The 14,704-nt window shown below is 43.3% G+C and overlaps 1 protein-coding gene across 10 annotated transcripts; it reads right to left on the reverse strand.

Annotated features, from left to right (window-relative positions):
* Positions 1-414: 414 nt before the first annotated feature.
* pfkfb4b (6-phosphofructo-2-kinase/fructose-2,6-biphosphatase 4b) lies at positions 415-14,661 on the reverse strand. 10 transcript variants are annotated; one of them, XR_014554168.1, is made up of 15 exons: positions 7,379-7,762; positions 5,185-5,301; positions 4,982-5,078; positions 4,625-4,691; positions 4,455-4,529; positions 4,296-4,352; positions 3,893-4,014; positions 3,459-3,666; positions 2,987-3,133; positions 2,793-2,897; positions 2,561-2,690; positions 2,281-2,343; positions 2,006-2,070; positions 1,833-1,901; positions 415-1,599 (listed from the first exon to the last, which is right to left on the reverse strand). XR_014554168.1 is itself a non-coding variant. In XM_083667753.1 (14 exons), exons 1-14 carry the CDS (start codon positions 7,611-7,613, stop codon positions 1,540-1,542), a joined length of 1,548 nt encoding a protein of 515 aa, XP_083523879.1. In that variant the 5' UTR covers positions 7,614-7,762; the 3' UTR covers positions 415-1,539. The 10 variants fall into 10 exon arrangements, 9 of the variants coding, with proteins under 9 accessions (XP_083523879.1, XP_083523880.1, XP_083523881.1 ...); XM_083667753.1 differs by lacking the exon at positions 1,833-1,901; XM_083667754.1 differs by having other exon boundaries at positions 415-1,901.
* Positions 14,662-14,704: the final 43 nt, after the last annotated feature.

A 14,704-nucleotide genomic window follows, 5' to 3' on the forward strand; every position in this document is an offset into this window, starting at 1 on the left:
TCACATTCAAGAGAGTAATTTGCATAAACTGCGACCAAATGTTTTAATTTAGTTTGACATGATTTACTCCACTGAGTAAACATGCATCTTTTGTAGAGTTGTGTTTACTGTTTTGCAAAAATGTGCTTAGCAGTTGCATTGTGTGTGAAAGCAATGAGAAATGTTTTGCAGAAAAAGAACTGTTGTGCTCATTAGATTATGATGGAGATCAAGTGGACACCAGTTTCATTAAGTGTCTTAGCAACCGAGAACAACTGTAAAATATTTATATTATATATTTAGTAATACAAACAGAAATCCAATCCACCAGAGTTACTGGTACTGTACCTTGGTGCATACACTCGTCATGGAGCCATAGTGCAGCAGATAACCCTTTCATGAACATGTCATAATGAGAAGACAACAGCAAAGGTCAACTCTTAAAATATTTATTTTTTCCATCTCGATCTTATTTACATTAAAGCATTGTTGTCCTGACACTTTAATAAGAGAGCAACAATGAATAAACAAGACATTGGTAAAATAAGGAGTGTGGTGTTGGAAATCACATAGGAAGTTAAGTTAATTATGACATTTCACAGCATTATTGATGATTAGAGTAATTATGACTTGTGCATATACACAGGCAATAGCAGTCCTTTTCATGTGCATTGGTGTGTTATGATACTAGCAACATATGTCCACAACAACTATCAATGTTTAACAGTTGGTGTTACTGGAGTACAATAGAGTTGACATCAAATACCCTTCACTTGTATACATTAAACACAGCAGAACACAAATTAGGGATAGATCACTTATGAAACATGGTCAAAACTTGTCAATCAGTATTTAACAGAAGTTATCTTGGAATGAATATATGTGCAAAAATGCCTTTACATTGCCTGGCTAGACATATCAAAATACTTAAATTCACGTCCCTGCTTTGCGTCTTTCACAGCCTCAGCAGCTTGTAAACATAAGATATGTATTAAAAAGGTAATACAATGAACACGAATGTAACAAAACGATTGATTAACGTGAACAGAGCTGACAAAAGGCTGAACACATTTAATAAGAATAAGACATATTTTGCCACACACACACACACACACACACACACAAACAGATATTGTCAGACAAAACAATATGATCTCAGTAAAGTTCAAAGCTACGTTTTGATTAAAAGCCATATATATATGTACTGTATTCAAAATAGTATTCACATCAGATGTTCATATGTACAGGCAAACAGACACGTGTGCACAAACACATAAACACACACACACACACACCCCAATAGTGGGGTTAGTCACCATTGAACTGGATTCCAGTTGTCTAGTCTTTCATCGCTGAGAAGGATCAAGAACGATCAGGTGAAAAACAGAGTAAAAAATTAATAAAAACAACCTGAAAGAGAAATCTATCCAATAAAAGATCAGGAAGCACTCTTTTCCATCCCAGTGAGGAACAAATAGGAAAAAGCTAAACATTGTTGATAAGAGTAGTGAGAGTGGCAATAGTGAGTGATGTCACAAGGGTCTTGGCCGCTGAAACGGATCACTGGTGGGCGGGGACTGTGTACAGGGCTTCCTCCGGCATGCGTGATATTTCTACATTCTGTAGAATGAGAAGAAAGGGGAAGGGTCAGCACTGGTCACAAGGACTGTATTCAAGAGGGTGCAGTGTATATATATATATATATATATTATTTTATTTTTTTTTATTATTTTTTTTTATTATTATTATTATTTTTTTTTAATCAAATGTAGAGAAACCCCAAGATTCTCTGTCATGCAGAACAAGGAATTGTGCCAACTGCCAAGTATCTGAATCTATATCTATAACTCTACTTATTGCAATCTTTTGAATGAGTCCGAGGACACAGATGAGGTTAGGGGACTTGGTCAGTTGGGCTCCTCCTACAATATGGAACAGAGGACATGTTTTAATGAGACTGGTACTTCCGTCCCCCTTCAGTGGACTGTGAAAGCCCAGCAATAGTTGACCGCTCTGGGGTACGTACCTCTGGCCTGTCCCTGTGGGTGTTCACTGCCTCAACATTCAAGGACACAGACTCTACTTTACAACCTAGAAAGACATGTAGGTAGAGAGGGAAACAATCATTAGAAAAAGAAAGAAAGAAAAAGAGGAAGAAACAAAAAGGGTGATTGTGGACAGCAGACAGCTATGTTTTGTAATTCCTCAAGCCTCTAGGGGGCAGCAGTGCACTGGATTTAGCACAAATGAACGCAATTTTCAACTGGAGGAACTGTACATCAGTGATGCAACTGTACTCACCGTAAGCCACAGGGGTCAGCTTCAGTACAGTGTGCAAAGGGCACTTCAGGTAAGGCAGCTCCTCTGAAGACCACAAAAGAAAAAAACATTGTAAGATTAAATGAATCCAATTTAGTTTGATTGGATCTGAAGCGTTCACATTAATAATGCATTAATGTTAGACTAATGGATAAGCACAAGAAAAAAAGACTCCCCTTGTACCACTGGTTTTGTTTGTTGAGTAATCAGGGTTAAAGCTGTTATATGGAGGGGTGATAGTCGTTTAAAGGTTATACAGTACCTGCACTCTTGTCCAGGAAGTAGGCAAGCAGGCACCGCATGACAGCCTGGTGACAGATGACCAGTACATTCTCCTGCCTCTCCAGCTCCATGATGACCGGCTCTAACCGCTGCACCAGGTCCTCATACGACTGAGGGGAGAACCAGAGACGTGTCAACCACACACACACACAATATACACACACGGTTAGTTTGGGATGGTAGTATCAGGATGTTTGCCATGATGGACTCACCTCTCCTTTAGGGTAGCGGTAGCGGTATTTGTCCTGGTCTCTCAGTGCAAACTCCTGAGGAAAATGTTCCTGGATCTCTTCATACATCATCTCCTCACACACACCCTGGGCAGATGGAGAGGACAAGTCAAAACAAAAACATACACACAAATACATTCTCTCTCTATTTCTCTCTCGCACACAGACACACATACTGCGTCTATCTCATTGAGGGCCTTCCATTGCTCGTAGGGCACTGCCACGGCCTCTGCTGTCTGGATGGTCCTCTTCATCTGACTGGTCCACACCTTCAGGTCTTTGATGTTCTGGTCTTGGATGAACTTCCCCAGACACATGGAAAACTGGGAGGGCAGCGGAGAAACAAGAGTAAGATACGGTCATGTAATGAGAGTAGGAGAACTGTGTGATGTTTCAAGCACCATTGTATGTACAGTACTGTACGTGCATATAAATACAATTCCAACTCTCAGCATTTCCAAGTGTTGGGTGTTTATCAGGGGAGGCTGGTGTGTTTGGTACCATTCCTCATTCCGTTCCATGCATTACAATGAGCCCGTCCACCCAACCTCCACTGATTACCCTGATCCAGGGTAAAACCATACATTATCTAGGCATGTGTTTACCACTGTCAAAAGTCTCAACACAAATAGACACACGCGCACGCACCTCCTTGCCCCTTGCAGATAGGCCAGAGTCTCCTCCGATACGACCGTTGACGTTGAGGTCGCTCTCTCCGTGTCGACACAGGTAGATGGAGCGCGGTGTGATGTGAATGTTCATCAGGTAGTAAACAATCCTGCTCTGGATGTGGTCCAGAACCCGGTTGACCAGGTACCGCCGGCCCACATCCATGATCTTAATGTAGGACAGATCTCTGGAGGTGCAGGGAGGGAGGGAAGGAAGGAAGGAAGGAAGGAAGGAGGGGGGGGTTACAGTACGAGTGACCATTATTCTGGTGAGCTGGCTGGTGACCTTGTTTTAGGAGCTTTAAAGCTATAGTGGATGTGTAACTAGACCAGACCAGCACAGCTTAGTTCAGTTTGGCTCCGCAGTGTAAATTAAGGTTTAATGTGCTTTGAGTAAGTCTGTATTCTTCTGACCTGTCTAGAACCTCATCCAGTGGCTCGTAGGAGTTCTCGTAACACTTGATCCTCTTCATGAAGTCCTCGACGGCCTCCTCTGTGTTACAGTCAATGTAGTCAGGACTACTTAGCTTCACTTGCTGAAGGAACCGGAAATAGATAACCGGAAGAGGAAATTATTAGACAGAAAATCGGAAGAGCTTTATCTCACTTTTGTATGATGCACACTCTAAAAACACTTGAAACTTTGCCCCTAGCATATCAACACAACATTGAAACAATTTGTCTCACAAGACACAGAATATGAATAATTTACTTCTTGAAAATGTCATGAGTTATAATTGCCGAGTCACCTCTGAAATCTTATATAATATCAGGTGCAACACAAAGAATAAACAAGCGTATCAGAGATGTCACTCACCACTATGTTCTCAGCAATGACATCCGGGTCTTCACAGACCGACTCCACAAAAAACACCTAGGAGATGGACAGACGTAGGTGGGTACACAGTAAAGCACTAGAGGTCAACAAAAGGTCCAATAACAAACTCCATCAAAGCCTGGCCCTGTTTTAGCATACCTTGAACCCGTTCTGCTGAGCAAACCTGGTGATGGTCCCTCTCCTCTCTCTGGTGGTATTAGTGGCATCAAACACCTGAGTCAGGAAGACACTTCAGTCATTTAGACAATCCTTATTCACTCACACTGACAACTACATCTGTCACCTAGAGCCTAATCTGATCTACTCACCGCCACCTGCCCTCCCTCCACATTCAGGTACTGGCGGACATCATTCAACGCAGCCAACGCACACTGCCTATGGACACACACACACACACACACACACACACACACACACACACACACACACACACACACACACACACACACACACACACACACACACTACATTGATTCAAAGTACTGAAAACTGGCTAAAAGACATGGTCAGTCAATCTATTGATTCAAGGTATTACAAACTGGCTAACAGGCAGTCCCCAGCCATTTTAACCTAAACAAAGAGGCTGTTCTTTATGACTGTTTAATAAGATAAGTATAATAAGATAAGGACAGTGATTGGCTAACTAGGCCCTCTCCCTTCCTCACTTTCTGATCTTCAGCCCCTCCTCATTGTCTGGATGGAAAAACTCAAAGGACTTGTAGATCTTCACACACTCTCTCCGGTACTGACCCACGTTGAACTCTAAACACAAGACAGAGACTCTCAGGCATAGAGCGCAACTTACAGGGCGGAGAGAGACAGAGTAAGAGAACAAGAGAGAAGGAAAGAGTGGTGCTGGATTTGGTACCTTTGGTGGGCACACCTATCCAGTTGAGGTATCGAGTCAGCTTCTTGGAAATGTAGGTCTTCCCTCTCGCGGGCAGTCCAACCGTCACTATGAGGGTGGGACAGTTGGTCATACATACTGAGAGAGAGAGAGAGAGAGGGGGGGGGGGGGGTTAATGACTGCCCTATTGTACACACAGTGAACATCAGTGGATGGCACAGTCTGTTGTTAGTCGAGTGGAGCACTGCCCCATTCAGGCAGGATCTAATTACACAGTTAGTCAGACCTGTATTAGACTAGACCACTGATCTATATACCCTATAGATAGATCAGTGGACTAGACCACTGATCTATATACCCTATAGATAGATCAGTGGACTAGACCCTGGAGACTAACATTTTGGAGACCATTTCAGCTCATTTGTTTGAAGGTGAGGAACTCTCAAAGAGACTTTCATATAAGGAGAAATCTTATTCTACAGATTATCACAATCACAACAGAAAGGCTGTGTCAGACAGATGACCCATGGTCTTTTGCCAAACACTTTAGGACAGACTTCCAATCAGCACATGTAACAGACTTCTGACACCTCATGGTGCCTAACAGATTTGGGAGACTACAGGAAAGACAAGAGGGAGGAATGTGAGGAATGAGGTAAGAGGGATGGAGAAAGTAGAACAGAGAGATGAGCAACAGGCATGAAGGAGCCCTTTGTGTTGTCAGAGAGGGGATCTCTGAAAATCATTCCCATACGTGAGAGCAACTCGAGCAGAAAATGTCCTCTGGAGTCTCTCTCTCTCTCTGTCTCTCTGTCTCTCTCTCATCATTAATTAAGCTATGGTGAATTGCAAGGTGTGCTGGGAGTGAAGTAACACCTCAACTACTGTGTAGAACTGGTGCCAATATGCACATTTGAGCGACATCATGAAAACACTGACCACCAACCTTGTTGGACTAAGTCATCTATGTAGCCCCCTTCAGAACAAAGGGAGGGAAACGACACAATCTTTCAGCCAACTGTAATCCCCACCACTGGCCCTATTGGTTGATTGAGAAAGGGTGGAACTCAGGATTAGTGTAAACATATAATACCTGGCATGGTTCTTTGTTCTGCCTTTTCAGTTTTTTCTATATTGAGCCTAATACTACTAAACAGGTCAAAGGGGAAAGAAAAGAAAAGAGGTTGACTCATCGAAAATGGGACAGAGCTTTAGAGGTTGACTCATCGAAAAAGGGACAGCGCTCCAGTCTAGAGACGCACCAGGAGAGACCGACACAGACTGCAGCATAATCACCTTCTGCCTGGTTAACAGTCAGGGCACTGCCGTCTCTTATACACACAATCCTTTCCAAAACAACTTAGGACACCTATGCGAAATGTATTTACTTTAATGTAAAGATTACATAGGATCTAGCCTACAGTCCTTCACAAACACGCCTTTCGTAGGACCTTTATGAACCCACAGCGGGTTATGTGGGGGATATCTGGGGTGACTCGGTGCATTTTCCGCCACATTTTGTTTTGACCCTAGGTGGCTACATAGCTGTTATTCTGCGGCGCAACAATAACAGCGGCTTACTTAATAGTTTACCAGTCCCTTCTCAATGATGCTGGGCTACAAAACAGTCGGCGGTCCAAACAAACAATTACTTAAACAAACATGGTGCTCTTATGTTATATCACAAATTCGCTTACAGTGTGCCCACATTTGCTAAAATACTGTTGGATTAACAATGGCAACTTCAAATAAAAATAACCTTGTTAACAATGACTGTAGTCCTACGGATAGGATGTTTGGTTAGTATGCGGTCAAATTCCAAATTGGGTGCGTTGTCATGTCATCTGGTCAAATTCAGTGCGCTTCCGTGAGCGTAGGTACGCTCGTTCCTCTGTTGCAATTTATGTGTATGCAATGTTCTCCTAAATTAATGGTTTGAATTCAGCATATACATAGAGAATATACCAAGTCGAATAACAATTAAATCTAGACTAAATGAATATGATGCAATATTGCACCCTTGGTAAACCTTGAGAGCGCGGCGGCACCTTCTGCGCCACGCCGCAGTGAAGACACCTCACGAGTGGCGCGTAAAATGAGATCCTCAAAGTTCCAGAGAGTACAACATTAGATCAGAGATCGGAACATTTAGTCCACACTTGTCCCCCTCTATACTGGCGTTGGCATTCGTCAGTTGCTCACCACGCCAACTTACCCTTTCTTTGTGAAATGTGCTTTTCAGGGAGCCCGTTTTTACATGGCATCCATATTTTCTTCAGTGGATTTTGAGTGAGTTCGCGGGGTGATGTTGCCATAATAATGTCTTCGGTGGAAGTCATCCTGGTTGCTGCACCATGACCTGTTTCTATGCGACAGAGGTGGTATTTGATGTTCGCTGATCTGAGCAGCAGAATTGCGAGGGAATGGATGTCATATCGGCAGAGGAACATCAAATGTATATCATTACCGTAATGTCACTAAACTGAGCGCACAAAATAGTTAACATAATAAAAACAAAAAAAACGTCTTACCAGAAATGCCTTTAGAACTTGTGATTCATAATGTGCATGCATCATGTTAAGTATGTGCCTGCATCATGTTCATTTACGTTTATGGCATTTAAAAGACGCCTTTATCCAAAGCGACTTAGAACAAATACAATTGTTTAAGTAAGTGAATCATCTATTCATCAGTCATCATAAGATAAAGTAATCAATGCTCAGACCAGGGGCCATAGGCAGTCACAATGCTAGAAGAAGGAATTATTTTATTTATTTATTTATTTTATTAACAGGAGAGAAACTAGTACAGGGGGGTAGTGGGGGTGAAGACGTCTTTAGGAGGGACAGTATGTGTCTGCATCATGTTCAGTACGTGCCTGCATCATGTTCAAGGTTTAATGCGTAATTAAGGGGCAGAACCATATTATCAAAATGATACAGGAGAGCAAAAACAAAACTTGATAGGAATTTCGTTGCATTTAAAACAATAAATACAGGTTAACCATTATAAGAACTTATTACTTTGGGTTCTCAGATACATGTTTGTTATAATTAAAACAGGCAAAGTAGACCTTTAATTTCTACTGAACGTCGACGACTACCCGTCCAGAAAAAAACAAAACCCAACGTTTATGATGAGTAATGATCGAGTTATTCTTCACAATGGATTAATACCTATCGTGAATTGGAAACCGTCAATGTCACAACAGTTTAAGGATTGTTTCTTTCATGCACCTTTTCCACCGCATTTCATGTTTTTGACTCGGGCATAGATAACAAGTCACTGACAGCTACCGTAATGCAGGAGAACAGCGTCCTTCAAAATGCATAGAGTAAGCAAGAGGGCCACTCAGGAAGGTAGGGAGAAGAAAAACGCACGAGTTTTAGATCAAAATAAAAGTCTTCTGCTGTTCACATGCAGCACACATGGGCAGAGAATGATGATGGGAATTCAACCAATTAGAGATGAGAGAGCGAAGTTCCTAGCCAATGGTAGGGGGAGAGACGGGGGTCGGGAGGGCGTGTTCGCTGCTGGGAGCTGCTCATAAACACCGTGGTAAAAGCGTGGACAGTTCCTGGTCGATACCAAATATACACCATGGCATATCGAAACTGTCTTGTCAGGGATAAATTATCTAAACCCAAATACTAACAGTCTGTGCTTTCTAATGGCACAGAGACGCAGCATCGTCATGCACAGAGCTCCACGAGTGATACGCTTTTGGCTGGCTAAATACTCTTTATGTTAGTTACGATCACATTCTGATCATGAGAAGTTTCGAGGCGACCTCTTATTAACAATGGTCGACTCAGTTTTAAAAGAGGAAAACAAATCTAATCGCAATAATAAATGCATCTTTTTGCAATACTGTACATCAAACAATACAGAGAAAATACCCCCATTGCTGAATGCGGCAGCGCCCGCCATTGTTGTCGATGAGCACTTTAAGCAGCACACAGGTTTATTTGTTGACGAACAGATGCAGTATCTCCATTGCAACACTGGGTGGTGTTGTATACCAACTTTCTCCCAGGGCTGCTCAGGACCTTTAGAGTCCCACAGCACAGGAGGCCTCTTGACCGTCACAGAACCAACCAATTATGGATTTAGGCTATTACCTCATTTGTATCTCAATAAGGATCCACCTCAAAGTGTAAAGTTCTATAGCGACGTAGTAAACACGTGCATACAAACTGAGCAAATCACTTCAGAAAAGTATGTCAACTGACAAATTGACAAGTCAAAGTAGCACAGTGGTCCTCTGTCCCTTAGAGATAGCTCCATCCTTTCTCTGCCTGTGTTGACAGTGCTAAGTGGTCAGTGCTAAGTGGTCAGTGCTAAGTGGTCAGTGCAGGGTTACAGCAGTCCCAGACCAGTCAGCGTGTCAGCAGGACTAATCCTATTAGCCAAAAGGCTAAAAGGCTACTTTAGCCTACACAATCTCTGATCATCTTACTCTCACTAACTCACTCACACACACACACACAATTCCTCCACTCTTTATGGGCAAACACGTTTTTTTGGAACTGAGGACGTAAATAACGCGACCACATCCAGTAATAAACGTGGTTTCTGGGTTAAAGTGTCACTTTCCTATAAGCAGAATAATGACAGCGGATGACAAAAGATCATGAGACAAGAGGATTAATGCTGTCTAGGCACTGCAGACAAAAAAAAAAAAAAAAACAGGATGACAAATCCAGAACTGACCGGATTGAGGCTGCATCGTTCTCTCTCATCCTTTCTCCGTCTGTTCCTCTCTGTCCTTACCTCCTCTTTACCAACGCCATGCTCTTCTATCAATCTCTTTGTCCCATCTCTCTCGCTGTCTGTCGTCTTCTGGGCTACATGCCACCCGTTCTCTCTCTCTTTCTCTCTCTGTTGCGTTCGTCCCTATGATGACACCAGAGGAGGCCGGCGGAGGTAGAAATCGGGAGGACAGGCTCATTTTAATGCAGGGAATGGAATTAGGATACCGTTCCTCATTTTGTCCCGTGCATTACAATCAGCCCATCCTCAGGTTTTTCTACCTCCACCAGCCTCCCCCCGCTGGATGACACAGAATGTTCCAGTGGGTGGACTGGCCTTCAAACATTGACAAAGACAGACATGTGTTGAACATGCCGGCCTGCTTTAGACCAATGTGGCCTCCTCACCTCTGTATCACAGATTGTCAGCATTAATCATCATCATCATCATCCTCCTCCTCCTCCCTGAACAGCTTCCAGATCCACAAGAAGTGTTCTTCCAGAGCATCTATTTCTAGACCTTGAGCAGGAGTAAGAGAGCAGCCACAGAGGAGATAGATACAGTTAGATAACAGGGGATCTGTCCAAAGCACAAACAGTGCCTATGGCCACGAACAAGCCTTCCCCTCCATCTCTGATGTCTCTGTCTATTACCGACTAATATCTTATCGTTTATTATATTTGTTTTTATGTCTGTCTAACGAATAGGCCGACGGGGCTGCCTTGTCAAAGAGAGTGAAAGAGTTCTTTCAAGGACAGAGCAGAAGATTTTTTAAAATGGGTTTAACATGGTTCTTCTCTTCATGTTTATTTAATTTAATGTGTGTGTTCATGTGTGAGTTTGTGCATCTGGCATAGCGTACGTACATGTGTGTGTGCGTGTGCGTGTGTTGCATTGGGGAGACAGGCGAACAAATTGCATGTGTGGACATGTCATATGTTGTTAATTGCCGTTGACGAGGTACATTTTTATCTCTCATCAATTAATCATCACTCCAGTCATCCTGTTAAGCTCACATTGCCACACAAATCCACAACACATTTGTCAAACCAACTCATCAGGTCCATGAGATACTTCCCGAACAACCGCATACCAAAAGGGTAAAGAACTAGACATGCAGGAAGCAATGCTCCCATCTCAACAAAGGACAAAAGAATGGCATTCAAGGACGGCATTGACATTTTTCCTCTCTCTTCAACATGTTCCCTGCAGAACGTTACTGGCCATGAGAGACGAACTGGTTGTCACGGAAATATCAGTCACAATGACTTTATGACGATAACCACCAAGGGCAGACGCTAATCGAGGGCTAATACGGATCAGGATTCATTTCGACACAGAGGTTAGGTTCTACTCTCTGCCTCCTGACAGCTCTGCAATGGAAGGCCTACACTCTGAATCTTTTAATCCTTAACACAACTAAACAACACACACCCATACAAACAACTACACCACCCTCTCTCTCTCTCTCTCTCTCTCAGACTAATATTGACTCATGCTGTAGCACACCCACCAATCAGTCCTAACAGTCAAACAGTAAACCTCAGGGTAGGAACATGAGAGTAAGGTCATATTTCTTTATCAGTAATAAAGATTTTATTTGACCATATTGAAATGCAAAATAAAAACACCTTTTCATGCTGCCCCTGTGCTCATAATGTGTGCTAGCTAGGTAGGGGGGGAGAAGAAACGGTTGCTCTCTCAGAGCCCTACAGACTCATGCTCACAGACAATAACATAAACCCATGAACATGCAATTGCACGTGCACACGCAAAATAAAAATCCCCCCCCCAGACCCCACCCGAAGCCTTTAATGGGATTCCAAGCATAGGGATGAACTTTCACACAGATAGAGAGCAGGAGGGAGGGAGGGAGGGAGGGAGGGAGCGTGAGAGTGAGGCAGCAGGAGAGGCAAACAGCAAGTTAGAAAAGGACAGATTTACAATGACTATCAGAGAAAGAGGGAGAGAAAAGGGAACAATGTGAGAGGAATGGGCAGAGAAAGGGGAGGGAGCGAGCAAGAAAGAAGTGCATGGGCTTTATGAGAGATAGATTGAGGGAGAGAGAGAGAGAGAGAGAGAGAGAGAGAGAGAGAGAAAGGTGCACACAGACAGATTTACAGGCACTGGGAGACGGTTGTTGGCAGAGCTTCAGGCAGCCCAGGGAGATGAATGGCCAGTGGGGTGGGCTTCAATGTTGTGGCTACAGCCAAGAACATAGGACTCATCCTGTCCCTGTCCAGTCCAGTCATACTGCAGCTCAGGGCACAGGTGCACTGTGAGAGAGAAAATCCTATTCTCTGTTCATCTCTTATATACACACCCTTCATGAGAACAGCCAGAGCACCAATCCTTAGTACACTGACATGACATCATATCATGAGAAACCAACAAACATAGCCTGCTTTTAGCCTGCTTGGGGTAAACACAGAGGGAAATTATAGTAATCCTGTCCCTGTGTGGGTGTGGGTGTGGGTGTGTGTGTGTGTGTGTGTGTGTGTGTGTGTGTGTGTGCGTGCGTGTACATACGTATACATATGCCATCGACAATGATGCAGGCACAGAGAGGGAGATCTGGTCTCGCCCATAGGGCTTGCTCAATTCTGGAAAAGACAGAAGGATTTACCAGAAACTAGATGACAGTGACATGACTGAGGCATGACATACTGAGACATGACATACAGTAGGCTCCTGTTTTTCTGTGACTCTACACCGTAGGCTGTGCACTCACGATGTGTGAACCACATGGCAACAGTCTCTAAATGCGTTATAGAGAATTAGCATTGTTTACCCACTTGTCACAAGCTGTCACAGGTCTCACCTTTGATTACACTTATGCATACCTACGCAATGTGAAGTTAAAGGTTTATCGTCCCTGTGTGAAACAACACACAGGAGACAAACGCTGACAGACAAGAATGAAATAGGGCGGTGATGTTGCTGATATCATCCTTAAAATCCTTCAGACTCTCTTGCCCAGAGTCTTGCATAATATTGCAATGCTGCAATAACTGAGTCATAGGATTAGGCCTACATTCAATAACACCTGTTCAAATCGGCCTATGTAGAAATGTTCCATAACAGTAACTCAACCGCAGACATTGCAGTGCTATATTGAATGGACGAATGAATGGACAGGTGTCAAAAAGTTGGTTTGTTCCATTAGGCCTCGACACAATGGCAATATTTGGGAAGTGAAACCAGGAAATACACATTTAAAAAAACAAGCAAATGAAACAATACACTTTCATCTTTTAATATCTAACATTTTACAGAATGCTGGTAATGCTGACTTATCCTAGTGAGTCTATGTGCAGCACAGAAATTGAATAAGAAAAAGGCATTCTGTTCAACTGTTCAAAGAGAAAGCAACCTTCTGTCTGCACAAATCTGACATAACAATCAGACCTCTAGTGATTTTGTAACAGGAAATGGTGAGTTAAGCCTGTGTGATATGAAAGGAGGTTGGATGCCAGCAGGGCCAGCTGCCTCTCCTGCAAGCTGCACTGGCTGTAGTTTCCCCAAGGGTTTCAAAACCAATGCACATTGCTTAACAATTGACATTACTGCACACAAACATCTGAGCATCTGAAATGTAGCATCTGACAGGCAGATGGACCATGAGATGGAGCCACTAACAATCACAGCAACCTGTAACAAAGACTGGCTTTAAAAAAAAGAAGATCCAATCTATTAAAAACTGGCAACGTCTAAAAACAACTAAATATTCCCAGGAGCAAAAACCTCGACATAAAAAGCATCAAAAGCTTGCCCTCAACAGGCTGCTGCTCCCAGCTGATCTCTTGCTATTAAGCTACCATTTTTTGGTCTATTTTTCCAGCAGCTGTCAATTCAAGAGCCTGGGGTGCAGGGCAAGGAATAAACAACATATTTGACATCAGTTTGAAGCTGTTTCTTCCACCATGAACAAAACAATCCTAAACATCGATTCCATATCCCCAGTTGTCGACAGCTTTAAATGCACCGTATCTCATTCAAATGGGGGTGTCCATTACAGCCCTGCACATGTCTGAATCTAAAGAAATCATTCATGTTGGCGCAACATGTAACCACTGGACACTATCGCTGGCACAGCTAGCCAGACTGTGATGCTAACAGGCAGGAGAACTAGCGACGGCCTTTGCAAACACTCAAACTTACATTTGCTTCTCTAAAACATTCGCTTGTAGCCTCCTCGACACCTGCGTTGACATCGCTTTTTAAAAATGACCTCCGGAGGGAAAAAGGGAACTGTTTTCTGGACCTTGCCTACGTGACGAGCTTGTTTACTTCCTCCGCCGTGCGTTAGCTAGCCCCACACACACACACACACATACATACATACATACACACTCGAGCTGCTGCACGTCCTCGTTCCAACTCACTCATCGCATCCAACCATGAAATGACAAACTGGCAATGAACACAATTAGCCGTGCTCGACTTGATCGGTGTTGAAGCCTACCTGACCTGTCTCGCGTGCTTAGTGGGCGACAAGAACCCCTCATGGTCCAGGATTGAAGGTGTTGGACGCCAGCGGTGGTGGTGGTGTGTTTCGCTCAGAGAGTGCGTCTCTACGCCGCGCTCACACTAAATGAAATGAAGCTTGGAGGCTCGACTCTCTTGCATGGGAGCGCGCACAGCAGATGCAGCAACCAAAACAAGGAAAAGAGTGGACACGCAGAAATGCTATCACTGCGTCGTATCTCCACTTTTCTTTTCTTTTCTTTTTTTTGTGCTGTTTCAGTTCTGAACCACAATTAGAATGGAAGCATGACTCTTTTGTTTA

The sequence above is a fragment of the Argentina silus genome (assembly GCF_951799395.1).
Source record: "Argentina silus genome assembly, chromosome: 4".
Classification (NCBI taxonomy): domain Eukaryota; kingdom Metazoa; phylum Chordata; class Actinopteri; order Argentiniformes; family Argentinidae; genus Argentina; species Argentina silus.

Coding starts and splice junctions, on each gene's coding strand:
- pfkfb4b (XM_083667751.1), bottom strand. CDS start 7,613: ATGTTCCTCTGCCGATATGACATCCATTCCCTCGCAATTCTGCTGCTC. Junction 4,692..4,981: donor GAGGGGCTGAAGATCAGAAA/GTGAGGAAGGGA, acceptor GTGTGTCCATAG/GCAGTGTGCGTTGGCTGCGT. Junction 2,898..2,986: donor CCCTCAATGAGATAGACGCA/GTATGTGTGTCT, acceptor CCATCTGCCCAG/GGTGTGTGTGAGGAGATGAT.